Source organism: Octodon degus, unplaced genomic scaffold, assembly GCF_000260255.1.
Source record: "Octodon degus isolate 3935 unplaced genomic scaffold, OctDeg1.0 scaffold00108, whole genome shotgun sequence".
Taxonomy (NCBI): Eukaryota; Metazoa; Chordata; class Mammalia; order Rodentia; family Octodontidae; genus Octodon; species Octodon degus.
In genome coordinates, this window is record NW_004524684.1 from 1,310,962 (window position 1) to 1,331,259 (window position 20,298).

General features: G+C 45.4%; 1 protein-coding gene across 6 annotated transcripts in view; it reads left to right on the forward strand.

Moving 5' to 3' along the window:
• Ccdc146 (coiled-coil domain containing 146) overlaps positions 1–20,298 on the forward strand; it is a 157,503-nt gene that overhangs the window by 131,331 nt on the left and 5,874 nt on the right. For all 6 annotated transcript variants that reach the window (XR_002822810.1, XM_004639248.2, XM_023724324.1 and 3 more), the window contains 8 exons: positions 6,053–6,148; positions 6,954–7,124; positions 10,102–10,190; positions 10,273–10,437; positions 11,529–11,753; positions 13,173–13,401; positions 18,992–19,120; positions 19,666–19,803. Coding sequence is in view for 5 of the 6 variants with exons in the window: in XM_004639248.2 (XP_004639305.1) it covers positions 6,053–6,148; positions 6,954–7,124; positions 10,102–10,190; positions 10,273–10,437; positions 11,529–11,753; positions 13,173–13,401; positions 18,992–19,120; positions 19,666–19,803 (1,242 nt within the window). In the remaining variant the exon portion in view is untranslated. The remainder of the gene's footprint in view (positions 1–6,052; positions 6,149–6,953; positions 7,125–10,101; positions 10,191–10,272; positions 10,438–11,528; positions 11,754–13,172; positions 13,402–18,991; positions 19,121–19,665; positions 19,804–20,298) is intronic.

Sequence of the window (20,298 nt, forward strand, 5' to 3'; positions counted from 1 at the left end):
GGCCCGGGTTGTCTCACTCACTCGCCGGGCCTGCGCTCTGGGTCTATTCTGGATCCTGCGGCCCGGGTCATCTTACTCACTCACCAGGCCTGCGCTCTGGGTCTGTTCAGGATCCTGCGGCCTGGGTCGTCTCACTCTCCAGGCCTGCGCTCTGGGTCTGTTCAGGATCCTGCCAGGCCCTGGGTAGTCTCACTTACTCGCCGGGCCTGCTCTCTGGGTCTGTTCTGTCTACCTTTTAAGAAAGTGACCCCAGAATTTCTGTTCTGATTTTCACCATCATATTTGTGCTCTTTGTAAACAGAAAAGGATGTCCAAGACTGTGACCACCGCAGCAGTGTCCTCAGGCCCTCAGGAAATACAGTATCTCGTGTGTGGGGATTACGATGCCTGTGCTAAGATCTTTCCTGTTTGGAGTTCTCTAGGGGTTCCATCTCCCTTTGCTCTGACTTAAGTGTAACTCTGCTCGCTCTTCATGCCCCATTGCCAGTGCAAAGCTGGTGCACCCACGTTCTTCATTGAGACCTTCAGCTCGAGTCAGAGTCCGGCTTAGTTCCTGGATCCACTGACCTCTTGCCTGTGTTAGGCGTTTTCCAAGCCTCTAAGCCAGGATAATTGCAGGAAACCGGAGTGATTACAAATGTGGAAGCGTGTAGTGCAAGGAAGGTACCCAGTAAACACTGCTTTCCTTCCTTTCTGCAAATGAGCTCCCTGAAAGGCAAAAGAAAATTCTATAGTTGGGTGAAGATTACCAAGCTGCCCGTCTTATTCCTGTGAAGGAGACTGCACAGGCAGCCCTGTTGATGAGCCCCAGCTCCACCTCTCATGCCCGTGTCACTCCGAGTGACTGCAACTGCTTGCCACTTCTGCTCTTGTCTAATTTATTCCCCATTTTGCTACCAAATTAATATGCTTAAGTGACATATGCATGTGTCACCCACCATGAAGGTACTCAGTGGGTCATGATTTCACATACCCATGGAATGAAAGAAACTAGGAGGGAATATATATATATATATATATATATATATATATATATCCTAATCAAGGTGATACCAAAGAGCAGCTCTGTTTGCTTGCTGGTGACTCCCCGTAGTAACCGTGTAGCAGAGATTCTTAGCTCTGTGCTGAATACTGGTGTTCCCTTAGGCAGAAAAGGGAGCTGTTTCCCCCATGTATTTGCTATTTCCGATCAAATCCTCTTCCTCATCAAGTGCTGCTCCTTCAGCTTTCCATGTTGGAATCTCTTCGTATGCTGCACAACATGCTAAGAATGCTTTCACTGGAGTGCTCAGTGTTAGAACTGACCTTTGTACTTTTCACTGTGAAAGATGAGGAGGAGGCTCTCTTTTCAGCACTCACTCACATTTCTTGTCCCTCCACATACCTAGGATCATCATGTGATAATTATGGTTAGTGAAGAATTTAGAGGGATTATATTGTCATATATAAAATTTATACACATCAGAATCGTAGTATATAGACTGGGCGTGGTGACGTGTGCCTGTAATCCTAGCTCTTGGGAAGCTGTAAACAGGCAGATCGCTACGAGTCTGATCTAGTAGTGAGACCCTGAACACTCTGTAGACCCTTCCCTAAAATACAAATAAAAAAAAAATCATAGCATATAATTTCCCTTCCTTACAAAATTTTTTCAGGAATCTCTAAGCATCCTATTTTTTATTTGCATTTTTTTCTGTGTACTTACTATTATTTCAGCCCTAAACTGCTCTCCAATTGCACACACTTTTCTCTTAATCCTACTGGGAAGGTCATTTGCTTTTCTCTTGTTTCTTTCATTTTTTTTTTTTAATTTACTCGGTACAGGGCCTCACTATTCAGCTCAGACTCATAGTGATCCACCTGTCTCAGCCTCCCCAGTGCTGGGATTACAGGTGTGCACCAGCACACCATTTCAGGCCTGCACGGCACCCCCGGCATCCTGGGTCTGGCATGGCATATGGTACCAGAGCCTGAACCCAGATCCTTGAGCTTGCCAGGCAGGCGCTTAGGCTGCTGAGCCATCTCTCCAGCCTGGGAATATCATTTTCTTCATTTCATAATGTGTGCTGGGCCCTCTGTGCATTCTTCAGATATGCAAACTTGTCTTTCAGCTCTGAGAGTCTGTCTTGCTGTTTCTTTCACTTAATGCTCTCTGATTTCTCTGTCCGGTCTTCCTGGGAGTTTTTCGTCTGAAGATGTTGAGCCTCCTAAAGAGTTCTCTCATTTCCTTGCGGTTTTCTTTTTATTTCCATTCTTTCTTGTCTTTTTAACGTGTTATCAGGAAGATTCCTTCAGCTTTTCTTTCCAGCACTTCTGCTCTTCCATCCTGCTCTCGTATTTTGTGTCTCCATGACGTCTGTCTTGTTGCTGCTGCATGGCATCTTTATTTGTATCTTCTATCTTCTTTCACCTCACTGAAAATACTAGTGAGAGTTTCTTTGCTTTTTCTTCTCCCTCTTCTTTTTCTCCTTCTTCTCCTTCTCCTTCTTCTTGCATAGATTGTATTTTCTTCAAGCTACTTTTTCATGGATTATGTGTGTTTGCTTTGTTTTTATCTTTTATTAGAACTCTTCCTTCAATACATCATGACCCTTGGTCATTGGCTCGCACTTGTGTTTGAGGAGAGAAGCTCTAAGCTAACAGGGGTTGTTTCCAGTACTGAGGGCCATCAGTAAAGATGGCTGTGGCTAACGCGAGGTATGCGAGGGAGGGCCCAGGCCTAGTCACTTTCTCAGTGCTTGGACAGAATTGTTTGGCAGGTTCCCAGGAAGAGCAGTGTGGCCAAGGGTGAAGCATAGAAGAGTGGCTTACACCACTGTGGCCTGGAAGCCAAGAGGAGCAGGACCAGGGAGGGATGTAAGCCTCTCCCTGCTGCACCCCCAGTAGCCTCTGCTTCTCCCACTAGACATCCCCCCGCAACCGCATACCCCATTTGAATTCCACCATGGATGACTCCACTAGTGGGCACAGCACCCTGGTGGCTCAGTCACCTTCAAAAAGTGACCTCTGGGGGTCATTCTTGATCTACAGCGTAACAGGTCCTTGACTAAAGAGGAGTCTGCAGTGGAATCCTCACATGTTATTCAGACTTTTAGCAAGTGCAAGCTATTTATATGATGGTGCTCTTAGCTATTGAGCTCACAAAATAGTACACGTAGAATATAAAGCTAGAAGAAACTAAAATTACTCAAATCTTCTGCCTTCAAGAAAAATGCATGTTAATGTCCTAATAGGGTTTTGGTGGGCAGCTTACCCTCCACTTGGACTTTTGGCTTGTAATTAGCTGCCCACTGCCCAGAGCTGTCTGTTCTTAAAACAGAAGTGGGTCAGGTTGGTGGCTTCCTCTGGGCATCTCAGACTTGCACACAATCCAAGGAGGAAAGAGATAAAAAGCGAGCACACAGGGCCCTGGGGATGCGCCAGAATTTGCCTTCCCTGGAGACAGTTGTTGAGAGACCCTCCTGAAATACAAGACACAAGTCTTGTGAATGTTTGGAATAGTTAGAAAAATATCAAAGTGCTACACTTTGCACTAAGCTCACTGATATCAAATAAGGGAGTCATTTACAGCAACAGAATAATGCCTCATTTCTTAACTGCTCCATGTTACTGATGGTTATGTGTGCTGAAAACACCTGATACAGTAGACACCAAAATATTAACCGTAATTCCCACAACATAGCGTGGCCAATAGAGGTGCTGAGCAGAAAATGATTTATTTCTACAGTCCGTTTGGTTATAATAAACCCATGTTTTTAAAAGTGGGGAATGTTGTGCTGTAATCACCAAACCAAAGAACTAAGATAAGCCAAAGCTGCAGACATAGATGGTGGTATTTGGGATCACAATGAATGATAAACGTCTCAGGTCAGATCAGACCAAATCATAGGACTTCTGATAGCTGCTAGATTTTTTATCTTTCCACATTAATGGAGACTTTGGTGCTCACTGTGGCAGCACATACACGTTTTGCTTTCTTTTTTCTTATGCTCAACATGTGGATATCTTCTCCATGATTCGAAGGTGGCCAAGAAAAAGTGAGCCAGAGAAGAAAGGGTAGGTGGGAGCTGACTTGGCTGTCTCTGTCTTTTTCAAAGAAAACAGCCCTGGAGCCTCACCCCGCCGCCACCTCCATGGCCTCAGCTCACCCTGGCCCATCCAGCTACCCACAACTGCATGGGAGTCTGAGGACTCCTGGGTACTTTGCAACTTCAACAAAGAAGCTCTGCCCTAGGGCCAGAGTGGAGGGTGCCCAGCAGACTCTGCAGTCAGTGCCTTACCTCGTTACCTTTTCCACAAACCAGGCACAATTCCATGCAATTTCTGCTGGAACTGGAGGGCTGGGCTTTATGGAGAATTAAAAACAAGTGTCAGAGAAGTGCTAGGAAGAATGGAAAATGAATTGTACTTCGAAACAATGCAAAGAATCAAAATTTCCAAGAACTCAAACCAGGAAACTCTATCAGGAGCCTTTCATCGGCATCGTAGCTAGTGAGTGTGCTCACACCAGGTTTTCTGCAAAACATTTAAGCTCTCCTGGTCCCAGGTGACATTCTGGTACAGACTTGCCTGCCCTGAGAGCAGACCGTAAGAACCAGACAGGCCCCAGGAAGCTCAATGGACTTCCTCTGTCCAGGAGGCTTAACTGTACTTTGCAGGCACAAAATCTAGCTCTTCCTCACTGATTTTTCAACCTCTTTCATAAAGTCTTCTCTGCTTTTTCAAGTCAATGGTGAGCTCTCCCCTTTTCCTCTGCTGTGGCAATCACCTGTTCATTAAATCCAGGAGATTCTGTGTATTGTTCTGTGGGTTTCACAAGACCACGTCTCGTCCTCCTCGGCCAGCGGGTGCTTCTCAATAGCTAGCTGTGCAGACAGGCGAGGCCGTGGGAGGGGAGACACTGCTGGGCTCTCAAGGCCACAGGGGGGCTCTGCAGACACACAAACTCGTGGATGACAGGGCACCCAAAGACACATTCAGCTGCTTTAAAATAGCAGCTTGACTCTTGGGGAGATCCTGATAGGTGATCTTTAAGTCACTACCCAGCAGGACTTTCCTTTCTTGAGATGTGTTAGCCAGTGTTTAGCCTTGGCGCTGCCAGTGTGTGCTGTCACAGTAGAAACTGAGCCACAGCAGGAAGCCTCCGAAGCTGTGTACATCCCAAATACCCCAAGGTGTCCCTCCGCATCCTTGGATGGCACCCTCCCCGCATCAACTACAGGTGCTCTTCCTTGCTCACAGGATTCTGTGATAGAATCTGTCAAGATCATTCCCAACAGATAAAAAAGACGGAGAGATTGAGGTGTTTCCCTTTTCCCAAGGTAATTTCACATAGGCCACAAGTGCAAACCAATACAACAGACATGTAACAATGAGAACTGAGATGTCAATAAAAAAAGCTGAGAGGCTTTTCTTTCATGTAAGAGCTTCAGGACTACCCATCAAGCTAGTCCATGTAAGTAGCAAACTATCCCCTCTGTTTTTAATAAGTAGCTTCTATTTTCTCTGTAAGCTATGGAACTCACAGATGAACTCATGTTTATTTAACCAGAGCAATTGTCATTGGAACAGTCCTGATAAACGTATGCTTCCGCAGTGCTGAGACAGAGCAGGAGGGACAGTGGACCCCAGCATTGGATCAGGATCGGGGCTCTGCTGTGAACAGCCCGGTTGTACCCAAACAGTCGGGGCAAGTTGCCCTCGTGTGCTCGAGCCTCATTCTGCTTGTCTGCACAATTGGACAAAGTGGATTCCCAGCCTCATGGGGTGATTGGGAGCATCAGATAAGATCATGCACATAAGCCTTTAGAACTTGCCACGTACTTAATCAATGCTCAAAAAATGTTAGCTGTTATTAGTAGAATGTATTTCTAATTGAACAATGAAATATATGGTGAACTATAGATGTTTGGTGTGTCTTCGTAATTTAGTTTGCTATGACTTCCAGCATCAGAGGTAGGTCCTCAAAGCTTGCAAGTCATAATTTGCCTACTTTTCTCAAAAAGAATGCGATGGATTGACCACTTGGTCTGCTTTACGCTTTGATTTCCAGATGGAAGTGATCCCTAAAGATAACTCTGTGTTATCGGAAAGAAGGCGAGAGCTCTACAAGGAAGTTGAAGTCGCTAAGAGGAATTTGACCCAGCAGGTTAATACAAGCTCTTGCTTAAGTGTCTGTCTCAGAACGGCAATATGAAGTCATTGTGCTTTCAACTGCTCCTTACAACCTCACCGAACGGACCTTCGTCTGAGTACCCTCCTGCCTCCCGTGACCTTATTTCCCTTTCTGTTTTCCTTTTGTCATGCTGGGAATAGAACCCAGGGCCAGCTGTGTGCCAGGGGAGGGCTCACTATTGAGCTACATTCCCAGCCTTTCCTCAAATTAAAATTCATGCTGACTCTACATTAAATTTGAGCTATATATATATATTGGTAAAAATTATATAAACCAATGATATATTGAAATGAAAGGGCCATTGACCACATTAAAAATAAACACTAGGGGGCTGGCAAGATAGCTCAATGGTCTAAAGTGCTTCTTAGGTAAGTTCAGGGACCATGGTTCAATCCCCAGTACTGTATGCCTCGCCAGCCCCACCCCCAGGGAGAGCTGGGACAGCCACACAAAAATAAATAAACACCATGGTATTGTTTAACCAATGTCTAATTTAAAAACGCAATTTTTTGTTTATTTGCACTATTGCTTAAGTATTTTAAAGCGTATTTTATGCTTCTTCTTATAGTAACTTGAAAATTTTCTAAGTAAGGAAAGATTCTATCATGTTAACCCACCTTATATTATTTTATAAAAATACAGGGGAAACAGAGCTAAAACAGTGGAGTTACTTTGTTTGATGTTTACTAAATCTAAACAGGAAGTTAAAGGTCTGAGGTATTAGTCTTACTGTTTCCTTAAAACAAACAAGTCATAATTCTGTTGTATTTTTCAAAAGAAAGTTCTATCAGAAGCTGAGTCAAAGTTAGTAGAACAACAACTTGCTGAAGAAAGCAGCCTCGTACAGGACCAAGAAACCTTTCGAAATTTGGTAGTCAACCTTGTCCGTGTGATAAAAGTAAAAACTGATGAAAAGGAACAAAAGTCCAAGGATTTCTTGAGAGCTAAGGTAACTGCATCTTTATAACTGTGATTAATTACTAAAACAGCCCAAGGGAGTCTCATTTGCTCAAAATATTCATTAGAAAACTATGACAACTTGGCAAATACAAGCACCTGAGTTTGATCTGCAGTACCACAAAAACAGAAACAATGACAATGACAATGACTAGTGTGTTTCCTTCATATCCTAGTGGCTATAAAGTTTCCCTAAATGAGATTCAATTGTGCACTGAAAACAAGAATCCCACAATTCAATTAGCATTAGCAATCCAGAGAGGGGGGGGGGAGAGAGAGAGAGAGAGAGAGAGAGAGTTATAGCTTCTATCTAGATGCCCCCCAAAAGCCTCATGCAGTCATAGGCGGTGTTTTTCAAAACCTACTGGATTTAAGGAGTGTGAATATGGATTAAGGGTGTGATACCAGGATTAAGGGTGTGTGGTACTGGATGAGTCCATTAATTGGCTTGTAGTAGTTCTGGGTTTGAGTATGGGAAGCCAAACCCTTGGAGTAGTAGCACCACCAGAAGGTTTGCAGCCTGGATGGGATCAAAGAGAAAGGAGAGCTTGCTGCTGTTGCTGCTGCTGCTGCTGCTGCTGCTGCTGCTGCTGCTGCTGCTGCTGCTGCTGCTGCTGCTGCTGCTGCTGCTGGTTATTTCCTGCCTGCCCTACCATAAACTGTTTCTCCTCTGTGATGCCCCACAGTCATGCCACCCTGCCTTGGACCAGCCAACCAAAAACTGAAACCTCTACAAACTAGGAGCCAAAATAAATCTTACCTCCTTTCATTTTGTCTAGAAAAACAACTCAAGAGCAATAGTACTGGACAGATCTCCCTTCTAAGTTCATACAAATACCATTCAAACCAATGCCCAGATACCGATAGTTACTGCTTCACTCCTTGTTCTTCTTAGGCTCCCCCAGTGCCAGACATGGCCCAGTACAGCATCCCAGAACAAAATCCTTCTGCCATAATAGCTAAGATTCCAACATTAGAATTGTTGACTCTACATAAGGACATTACACCCAGAAATTCTCTGCCAAATATGAATATGGTACTACATAGAACTCAAGTGGAATATTTGTATTTATCTTATGACCCAGATGTTGGCTGTTTCTAAGTGCAACCTTTATTCTCTCTCTGAGCAGTTATTTACAGAGGATAGCATTTCTTCTTTCCCCAGAAAGAACTCACACATGCCAGAGCATCAGCAAGCCAAAGGGGTTGGATAGACACTACAGAGAAGACCAGAGAAAGATCTGCACCACATAACCCTCTGCACACTCTCTACATCCCACTCACTATTTACTTCTCCATCTTAACATTTAAGAGTCCAGAATTTCAACATAGCTGGTACAAGGGACATGAGAGAGGGGGCATCAAGCGGTGACACCAAAGAGCAGAGAGATGAGATGCGAAGGTCCCTCAGTCATGACCTTCATCAGGAAGGCTGCAGCAAGCCCAGCAGAATCCAGGGACAGTTGGGTCCCAGATGGATAAAGTGGGGAAAAACTGGGGCCAGGCAGGAATGGAAAGAAAGGCACCTGGAGAGAAGATGACCAGGGACAGGAGGAGCAGACACCTAAGAAAGCCACCTGCCACCCAATTGGAGTCTGGGATAGGGCTGGCCTGGAACTGTGCTTTCAAAACCACCTACTATTGGCTGGGGAGAGTCCACTCCTGAGAGTTTTCCTGAGTTCAAAACTCCCTCTCTTTTGCCTTTAGAAATTTTAGGAACCTGAGAGGTATTCTTCATTGTGATAGGAAGACTGATGTGGACACTCAGGCTTCCTATGGCAGTTTCTAAGTGCAACCTTTATTCTCTCTCTGAAGAGAATAAAGAGTTTCATGAATTAGACAAGTTCTACTTACTCTTCAACACTGACACATCTGATACATATATGTCACTCATCTATACATATCAAACCTTGTAGAAGACAACCTCATTTACACTAAAGCATAAGACAGTTCTTTGAGATGTGGAAGTTGATAAAGAAAAGCTTATTCCTTGAGTACTTGTAGCATTGGGATTACCTTGTGAACTATTAATAGCCGTTAGCTATAATTTCCATACAAAGGCATTAAATCTCATTTTCCTTTCAGTTCACATTTCTTTCTACACCCCTTTTTAAAAAAAAAAAGTCAAAAGTTAGAGAAAAAAACATGTTGCTATCACCCTAAGATAGAGTAGATGAAGCTACATTTTATACCTATATTTTATTCTTCATATGTAGTGACCCAAATATTAGCTTATGGACTCGCATTCTCATGGAGACTAATATAAAATAAAATCGCTGTACACCCATCTTGTCTCTGATGGCTTCTTTACTTCAAATCACTCCTGCCAGCTAGGTTTTGCACACCATGCATGAGAACTGACAGCACCTGCTCCCCTGGTTCCTACCAGAAATGTTTCCTATTTGAATACAAGAGGATGAAAATCTCAGTTGTCTTTAAATTTGAAGACCATCTCCAGTGTATTTACCACTTGTTAATGTTTAAAGATTTTAGAGGTATAATTGCTTTCTTAAAAAAATATTCATATGTAATCATAGAGCAGGTCTAGCTACTTCATTGTGCAGGAAAATACATCTCAAACAAAAGAATGCAAAGGTGTTTCAAAATTACTGCTTTGGTCTCTCATGAAACACCACAAAGTATTCAGTCTACAGCCTTTGCCAAAACGTCCCATAAACCCTCACTGTCACACATCAGCTCCCCAGGCAAGCACAGCTGCTCTTCTCTCAGATTCTGCTTTTCCTCAAACTCAACCCATGAGCTTTCTTCTTTTCTTTCTCTCTCTTTTTCCTCCTTCTTAAGCAAGCTGTGTCCTCCCAGCAGGAGTCAGGTCAGCAGGCCAGCCCACTGCCCTAGGGAGTAGGAGCCAACCACCAGGGTGACCGTGCCTTCGTACCTTCATGCAGGAGGGCCTGGGGCAGGGTTCGGTGGGGCATATTCCAATGTCGTGACTATTTCTTACATTTCAGCAAAAGTACGAGAACCTTGTCAAGGAAATCAAAACAAAGGATCTTGAAATCAGAGTACACAAGAAGAAAAGGCATGAAATTCATCGGAGGTAAAAGAATTGCATAATGATTCTTCTGTTTAGAGGGGGAAACCTGGCTTCCGGTTTCACAAAACATTTTATATTTTCCTAGGCTCAAAGAATTCGCTAAACTCTATGACACAATTCGTAATGAGAGGAACAAGTTCGTCAACCTACTCCACAAAGCTCACCAGAAAGTAAACGAAATAAGAGAAAAGCATAAGACATCACTAAATGAGCTGGAAATTTTAAGAAGCAGTGCGGTGACTCAAGAGAGGTAAAAATGTTAACCTCTGACCTTTCAGAGCCTCGTCTTCCAGTCTTCCATTTCAGTTGAACTTGAAAACAACCTAGGGAATGCAAAATAATAAAAGGTGTTTCAGAGAGCTGAGCTGCAAAGCCCTCCTCAGACGCCTTGCTCAGGGATAATGAATCATCCAAACATCTGGATGCACCTGCTGTGTGTCTATTTGAGACACATCACATTATGAATGAAAACTACACACAACTAGGTTTACCGTGATCATTTGGTGATTTTCTTCTGCCCACTCAGAAAGACACAGATCTGATCATTTGCATTTGAAGCTGGAAAAGACTCACATTGTTTAATAGACAGCATCCCCTGGCTATAGACTTAAAGCACCAAACAGGCTTACGAGTGGCAGCACAGCTGAATGGTCCTGCAGCCATCAGCTCCGTGACCTCGGACATGCAACCTTCCATCTCTCTGCACTCACTTTCCTCACCCATGAAAGCGGCCTTATTTCACAAAACTTGCCTATTCAGTGCATTAATCCACCTAGTAGCCCTCAGAAGGGTATTGGCCAATGGTATTTTATTAATTTCTTACTTCCCATGTGCCAGGTTCAGTGGGACTCCTTCACCGGTCTCGGCCCTTGATCTCCTGGCTCCTCACAGCCCGCTAAAGGAAGCTGGGCGAAGCTGTCAGCAGTTGTTGCCCAGTTTCCTTTAGCAAAGATAGCCTCAGGTGGGGTTGGGGAGACCTAAGCAGGGTCTCACCCAACAGGAAGGTAAAGGACTGCGACCGTGATCTCATTCAGCACTGTGCCTGGCGTCTCCTGAGGGCCAACAGATCTTCTCAGACGGGGCCAGCTCTGTTCTAGGCTGCACAATCCCCTGGGGGGAGAAGGGCACAAAGGGCAGCAGAAGGCGGGGTCCCAAGGGCAGGTGTCCTGCCTGGGCAGGAGGGAGGCCCTAAGACCTCAGCAAATTGTAGGCATTCCTGAAGAGGCAAGAGGATGATGTAATGAATCTCCTCCGTGCTACTGCCATTGCCATTCCAAGCGCACCATGGAGCAGAGCTGTTAGAACTGCTTAATCTTACCAACTTTCCCATTATTTTAAAAGAAAGATCCAGAACAGCCTGTGGAAGCAGGCCAACAACATCACCATCAGAGAGAGCATGCGAAGTGATGTGTGCAAAATTGTGACGAAAGTGCAGCAAATGAAAGAGAAGAAGGAAACGCAGTTAAACAACCTGGACAGTCTGGCACACACGATCACCATGATAGAGGAGGAGATGGTGCAGCTTCGCAAGAAGTATGAGAAAGCTGTCCAGAGGAGAAATGAAAGGTACACTCCGGACCCTTGGAAAGAGAATGCGGGCTCCAGTTTCTAGGTTGACCCTTTTTAGATGGAGATGCAGTGGGCAGCTTGAGAGACGTGCCAATGGAGCTTCCGTAGCTTTGGAAAGGAGGATGCGGCTTTTCCTGGAGATTAGAAATGTCATCCCAATAAAAGAAACAGGCCAAGGGGAGAGGGCGGGGGAGCTGCTCATGGGAAGAGCGCAGTGCTTCTTCCTCAGACCACTGTTCAGGATGCCTCTGGGAGCATCAGATTCTTTCCACATAGTTGACACGAATAAGTCCTTGAACCTTGTATCCACTTTGATGGCGAGCTTGGCCTTACATTTCTCATGTTGTTGTCTCCGTCCACCTTCTCAAGTGCGTAAGGCGCAGCGCATTTCTCCGCACTGCAGTTATGTCATTCGTCAGTTTGCTGTTTTGGCAGCCCAGGCTGCTTGTGCTCTGAGAAACTGGCATTGAGCTTATAGAGCAACCCTTCCCGGCAGCAGACTTCTTAAAATTAAACTTTGGTTGTAGTCTACTCCATGTAAGACATTGGAGTTTTAGACCCTGAGAGGATAAAAGGTAGTCAAGCTACTACTCCAGCTTCCATCGTTAGGAGAACTTGGCCATGAGAAGACTTTGACAGAGAATGGGACAAAGTACCGAGCCAAGTGTGAGGTGTGTTTGGAGGGAGAAGAAAGGGGTGAATGTAAACACAGGGGCACTAGGTGATGGCTCCGCAGGTGCTGAGAAAACCACGAGTGCCGAGAAGAAAAGCCCTTTCTCAAGGGCTGGTGGGGTTTTATTTGTCACAGTTGGGGGGTTAATCCAAATTGGCCCTTGCCCTGAATCAAAGCATTTGGATGATGAAGCTCCCGGCCCTGGCCAGAGCTGCTAGAATTAGAAGGTCTCCGCCTCTTTCACATCATCTCCTTTCAAGGAAGGGCTGCCCCATCCAACCCCCACCTGCAGCTTTGCGAAGGGCTGATGCTTGCCTGATTGTGGGGAAATTAGCATCTGGAAATCTTTGGCTTTAAAAGAATCTCTTGGGCCTGGCAAGTTAGACAGAGCAAAGACACTCCTCTGCCCCTGCCTCTGTGCATCTGGCCCCAGCTTGGTTGGCAAGTCTGACCCCTAAAAAGCAGTCTGCAGAAAGCCAGAGCACGGGACCATTTTGGCCATGGTCACATCCCCACTCCAAGAGAGGCTTTGGAACCTACAGGACCACGATGACCTCAGAGCTGAGGGGCTCCCAGCCCAGCCAGGGTGCAGCCTCGCTAAGGACCCACTGCCCAACTGCCCCTGACTCGGGTTACTGGGTGCTCAGGCCTAATTTGTCCCCAAAGCCAGAGGGAAGCACAATGCTAATTACACAGTGCCCTCAGCACCCACGTAAGCCTCCTTCTCTGAATTTTCCTCACAGTGGCGTCCAGCTGATAGAGCGGGAAGAGGAAGTGGCCATTTTTTATGAAAAAATAGACATCCAAGAAAAGCTGAAACTCAATGGGGAAATGGAAATACACATCCTGGAGGAAAAGATCCGCTTCATGAAGTTGAAAGTTGCAGAGAAGCAAAGACAGATTCATGTGTCCCAGAAACTACTGCCAAAAAAGAGGGCCCTGGACGAGGGGCTGGCGGTGCTCCAGATTCAGGTGGGGCCGCGGGCGGGGCAGGTCTGGGCCGGCTGGTTCACTCTCCCTCACTCAGCAACAGAAAACGCAGTCTTCTCTTTAGACCTCGGGAATCCGCAGTCTCTGGCCCAGTGTAGCTCAGCTGTTGGCGCTTGCTAGAGAGGGTTTGGGGAGCATCTGGCTCATAGGCTTGGTGCCCTGGCCTCTCTGGTATGGAGCTTGTTGCTTATCCACTTTCAATCCTGCATAATGAGAGCCTTGTTCTTCCTCCGTAATTCCTCTACCATTTGGTAACTTGGCCCTAGCCATGGCCTTTCTGGAAAGTGGAATCAGGTCTAAAAAATTCAAATATACAAAAGCAAAACACTAAAACATGAATATAAGCCTACTATTTTCACATGTAATACTTTCTTTTTTCCTTAGTAGAAGGAAAAAATTAAACTTAAAAAAAAAAAAAAATCCTGGCCTAAACTCCCTATTAACTCAATGTAGCAAGAACAAATTCTAACCTATAATGTTTTCTAAAACATCAGATGAGCTTTTGGTGTTTATCTGATTATAAAATTAGGACATGTTGGTCAGTGAAATCTTGGAAAAGAATAAAAATTTTGAAGAAAAGTCCATCTTCAGGAATGTTAAGAATTAACCTTACAATGATCAAGCACCTAAAAGAGTCTTCCGTTCCTTCTCCCAGTGCATGGGAAACGCTTTGTGTGCACACTGTAGACACAGTGTGGGGTCTCCCAGGCCAGGACTTGGTGCAGCAGGGCGTGCCCTCGGGTGTGTCTGTGCAGGAGGCGGCACCTTGCAGCTGTGCACATCCACCAGGGTCCTGGCTCTAGAGTGTGCTTTGGTTTTAGCCATGAGCACTTCTGTTTCTTCAGTGGGTGAAGCTCAGTTTCAGATGAGTTGGCACAGTGCCCACCGGCCCCAAAGCATCACTCCAGGATCTCTGTGACTCTTTCAGGAATCCCATCACCAGCCTCCGCAGTGCCCATCCCACTTCTATGCCACAGTGGTGCAGATTCCAGGCTGTCCCTTTCCTCTGTCCACCCCTGCACAAGGCTTCTGTGCAAGGCTTTTGTCTGCACAGATTTCATTGAAGAGTAGAGGCCGTACTGTGTGGGGCCCGCAGTCCACCGTCCGCAGAATCCTCAGGGGCCACTCTGGGGAGCAGCCCAACCTCACCCTTTCTTAGCTGGTCTTCTCTTCCATCCCGTGTTGCCTGCCAGGAACTCCATAATTGTCTCCATCCCATGGAGTAATTTGGTTCTCTTCACCTCTTTCTCCAAACACGGCCTTGGTCTGTCTTTGCCTATCCTTGACTATTTTAATATGCCCTGGAAAAGGACTCTAAATCAGGAGGAGCTGGGCATGGTGGTACACACCCGTAATCCCATCTCATGGGAGCTAAGGCAGGAGGATAGCCACAAATTCAAGGCCAGCCTCGGTTCCTTAGTGAGTTCAAGGGCAGCCTGAAATACATAACAAGGTGCTGTCTCTAAAAAATAAAGTCAATAAGATCTAAAACCAGACTGCCTTCACTTCAAACTAATACTTCCTGTCAAATGGATTAAATTGTTCTTAGGAAAAATATTTAGCATTTCATTAGATAAAAATAGTTACCACTGTCACAATGAATTTCAGTCTTGCCCACGAGGGAAATGCAATGCATTTAATAATATCAGATGTCCTGCTGCACTGTGAGCATGCGTCAGTCGAAAACTGCACACCAAGCGAGGCAGGCAGGCTAAGGATTAGCAGTCACCGCTGGTCTACCCAGGTTAATTAATGCTAAGCTTAGGAAGGCCGAGTATCAAGTCTCTCCTTAAGGTGCACACTGCACTTCACTATGTGGTTGTGTAGTGACCACTGATCACGTGTGCCTAGAAGGCCAGGAGGCAAAGGTGGTGACAGTGCCAGCTTCAAGCAAGTCAAATTTGGACTCTGTCCTCAGGCCCAAGTTGGTCATATCGTGTTATTTGTTATGGCTGTGATGGAGTCTTCCCTTTTCTCCTAGCATTTGCAGAACTTAGAACAGTTTCTGTCCAACTGAGCAACCCAAGGATTGTCATGAGTCATCCCCTCCTACTTCCAGGAATAACAGCTCCATTCGAGGCAGTCTGGAGACCACGAGCTATTTTACGAGGGAGAACATGCCACAACTGTCTGGCTTACTCCCCTTAACATGATCTCAAGGTCCATCTGTTTCCCTGAAGATGTCCTGCCTGCATTCCTGTCGTGGCTGAATACTACGCCAGTGTGTACATGTCAGGTTTTCTTGATCCATTCATCTGTTGTGGGCACGGATGCTGGTTCTGCGTCACGGCCTCAGTACACATGAGACTGCTGTCCTATGCTGGCTTTAATCCCTTCAGGGATAGCCCCAAGGGTCGTGCAGCTGGGCACAAGGGGGCTCTGTTTTGTTGTAGTTGTTGTGTTTTGAGGAACCAGTATACTGATTTCCAGTTAATGTATTTGGTACAGGGTCTCACTGCACAGCTTCCGACTCACAGTGATCCTCCTGTTTTCAGCCTCCCCAGCGCTGGGATGATAGGCATGCGCCACCACGCCTGGTCTTGGTGGCTGGCTTCTAGGGGCAGGACCAGCACAGCACGTGGTGCCAGGGAGCTAATGGAATCCTAATGTAGCTTTGATTTGCATTTTCCTAATGGCTAAAGATGCTGAACAGTTTTTCATGCATTTATTGATCATTTGTACTTCTTTTGCATCTGTTCAGTTCATTTGCCCATTTTTTGACTGGGCTCTGTGTGTGTGTGTGTGTGTGTGTGTGTGTGTGTGTGTGTGTTCTTTATATTCTAGAAACTAATCTCTGTTGGAAGTCATTGGAAAAGATTTTTCTCCCATTCTCTAGGATGTCTTCCCTCCGCTGGTTGTTTCCACAGCTGTGAAGACATTTTTTAATTTGACGTGGTCTTGCAGGATTCTTGCTAGTACTTCCTACACTGTTAAGGGTCCTATGCAGGGAGTCTTTGACCATGCCTATGGCTTCAAGTTTTTCCCTGTGTTTTCTTCAAGCAGTTTTAATATTTCAGGTTTTATCTTAGTTACTTTTCTCATTGCTGAGACAAAATACCCACCACCCAGTGTGAAAGAGGGGAAAGTTTATTTGGCTCACAGCATGTAGAGGTTTCAGTCCACTCAGCTGGCTCCAAGGCAGGGTGGTGTGTCAGAGGGACATCACAGAGGACAGAATCCATAGGAAGGTAGGCAGAAGGCTGCCAGCAGTGAAGTAGCAACTAGCGAGTGACAAGCCTCTTTCTGTCCCTTACATCTTACCCAGACTACCTGCCCTAGGGCAGGTAACACATCCTCAATCCTAGCTCTGCCCCATGATTCAATCCCAGCATCACACACTGTAGGCACAGCCACCTCTGAGAAAGCCCCCTACGACTGCATGACGCTTTATGGGGAGGCAACTAGATTGGAATCCATTGGCCTCTCGGTTACCCCAAGAGGAAATGGTGTGGGAATGAGGAAAAGATAGACAAGAAGACAAGAGCTGGGTCAGGTGGTGACCCATTGCCTGACTGGCAAATGACCTGCAGCACAACAGTAGCAGCATTTATTTATACCTTTGCAAAGTTACAAGACCCAAGGTTGCCTAATGACTAATAGCTGACCTTAACCAGGCAGGATGTTTTTCTCAGGACTGAGGTAGCTTAATTGCTTTAGGCACTGAGGCCTAGTCCTGCTCTCACACATTTGACCAATTTCCAGCTTTGGTGGCTCCCAACACTACACACAAGCCACAACAGGTCTTATACCTAGGTCTTTGATCCATTTTGGATTTTTGTACAGAGTGGGAGATGAAGGTCTAGTTTCAGTATTCTACTCCAGCACCATTTATTAAAGAGGCTGCAGTATATATTTTAGCATCCTTTTCAACAATCAGGTGGCTGTAGTTTTATGGTTTTTATGTCCTCTATTCTATTCCGTTAATTTATTTTTTGCCCCTTCGGTACTGGGGGTTGAACTCAGGGCCTTTGAGCTGAGCTACATTCTCAATCATTTCTATTTTTATTTTTATTTTCATTTTCAGGCAAAGTCGCACTAAGTTGCCCAGGCTGGACCCAAATTTGCCATCCTCCTGACTCAGCCTCCCAGCGTGTTAAAAGTACAGGAACAAGCCATAGTGCGCAACTCCATGTGCCTATTCCTGTGCCAGTACCATGCTGTTTTTGTTGGTATGGTTTTGTAGTATAAATTAAAATTAGGTATTACCATGCCTCCAAATCTGGCTCTTCTTGCTAAGAACTGCTTTGGCTGTTCTGAGTATTTTGTTTCCATATGAATTTTAGAACTGTTTTTTCTAGCTCTAAGAAGAATAGCATTAGAATTTTAATGGGTAATGAATTGAATCTGTAGATTCCTTCTGGTAATATAGCCATTTTTAATATACTAATTCTGCCGGTCTATGAAGATGGGAAGTCTTTCCCATCTTCTAGGGTCTTCAATGTCTTTCTTCATTCTGTGATTTTCAGTGTAGAGGTCAACTACCTCCTGTAGTAGACTGAACCCTAAGGGTTGGGTTGGGTTTAGCTTTTTAGGCTATCATGACTAGTTTTCCTGATTTCTTTCTCAGCTAAATGGTTTTCCTGATTTCTTTCTCAGATTGTTTATTACTGGTATATACAAAAAATACAAATTTTAATGTTGATTTTGTATCCTGCAACAGGCTCTTGATTGCATATACACTTCAATTCTAAATTCAGGTCAATAAAAGAAAACATTATGTCATCATTTAAAATTCTTTTTACTGGGCCAGGGAAATAGTTCAGTAGAATAAGCACTTGCCTGGCAAGCTCAAGGTCCTGAGTTCAATCCCTGGTACTGTAAAAACAATAAAATTCTTTTTACAGGGAGGGGAAACACCAATTAAAATTACCATTTTACCTGTGTCACTCTTGGGCATGCTGTCGAATATATTAAATTCTCACTCGACGGCTCAGACCCATAAACCTGAGCCTTATCTTTCTGTGTGGCAGTTGCAGTGAAGAGAATAAACAATTTCATTGATCACTCAAAAATTCCTTAGGAAAGCTGAATATTTTGCCTCTTGATTGTTGCCATATGCCACTTCTGTCTTTACCAAACTAAAGCTAAATGGGGCTCCCATTTTTACTTGAGAGTAGCCAAGGTCCTCACTCGCCTACGTGTCAGATGATTCAGCAGATGTCTAGTTGACTCATAAGGCCCTAATAAAGGGTTTACAAAAAAATATACAAAGGGCTGAGGCTGTTCCATCGCTCCTTTCTTATTTGACATACCATTAAACGTACTGCCAATGAAGGATTTCAAAATGGCACTCAGTGTTCTGAGTGCTGCTCTGAGCTCTGTTGCAATCTCCAACAAAGAGCTGTACACTCGGAGCAGAGTCAGATCTGGACATTGTCCTCATGGCCCCATGTGTGAGCAGAAACATCGTGAAACCCCAAGTCCCAGATGAGGGGGTGAAACAGCAGAGTTCTCCTCCTCCCTTGCAGGGGTTGGTCCTGCTGAGGGACTCTAGACACCCTCATGATGCAATTGTAAGATTGCCAAGCTAAAGAGTTAGTTTTAAAGCTAATGTATATTTCTTGTTTAATAGTTTTCACAGTGTACAGACAGAATCAAAGACCTGGAGAAAAAGTTTATAAACCCTGAGGGTAAGAACAGAACCCGCCTTCTTCCAGGGAAAGATCTGACCCAAGAAGAAATGATCAAAAAATTAGATAAGGTAAAGACTCTTCTTAAAATGGTGTTTCTTTTTTCTTTGACAGTAATTTCACCTCAGGTGCCTGTGGCCTGTTTCCAGTTGGGCTGACAGGCCTGTCTTCATCCTCCCAGCCACTCAGCCTTTTAATGTAATCTAGAAAGTGCTCAGCTTGATCAAGGCTCTTTCCAAACAAAGTTAAAATGCAATAGTTTCAAGATTCCAAACACACATGCCTGTCTTGGCCCAAAGGAGCAATTTTGCCTTCTTGAATGGGTGACTTGTCTTTCTGGAGGGACCACTTCAGAGAATTGTCAGCCCCTAGCGCAGACAGAGCTGGGCGGCCGTGGTGTGCTGTGGGGGAAGGAACTCTCAGAGCTCTGGAGGGAGCAGGGACAGGGAGTCTTGCCTCTGCCCAGCCCCACTTTCCAAAGACATTTCAACCACTGAGAAGGGACTGCAGCCCCACCACAGGGGCTGGGGAGAGACCAGAGAGCGCTCTAAGGAGGAAAGGAGTCTGGGCTTCCTGTGACATTTTTTCTTCCTAATGAAATTATTTTCAACTGAAGCTGGAACTGCAGCTGGCCAAGAAGGAGACGCAGTTACTGGAGAAGGATTTCATCTATGAACAGGTCTGCCGGCTCACAGACAGGCTCTACAGCAAGACTGAGGCCTGCAAGATGGACACACTGCACCTAGCCAAGAAGGTCAGCCTAGGACCCTGCCCATGACCCTGCCTGCTCTCTTCTTCCCTACTCTTGTGTTACCTTTCTTCTCCTGTCTGCTGGGCTTGCTGAGAAGCACTGGCGAGATCTGGTTCTAGGACCAGAGAAACAAAACAACGGAACAACATACGTAGGACTCTTGAGAATTGTCCAAAGCAAACTGCTCAGCTAGGACAACTGTCATCTTTGTGAGGTCACTTACAAAGTAAATCCTTTCTAGTTCCTCTTGAATAGTCGGCCTCTGCTGTCTGTGGTCTGAGTAGGAAGGACTGCTCCTTCCGGAGCTTGGAGAGAACCCACAAATAGAGGGGACCCCAGAGGGAAGAGCAGTCCTGTGACTGCAGCTGGTGCACTGTGTATCCTAGCAGCCACCAAGCTAGGCCTGAGGGTAGGGACATAGCGGAGCCGACACGCTGTCCCCAGCAGGTGAGGCTGTGATGTGGGGAGGGACACCCACCCCCAACCACACATAGTGGG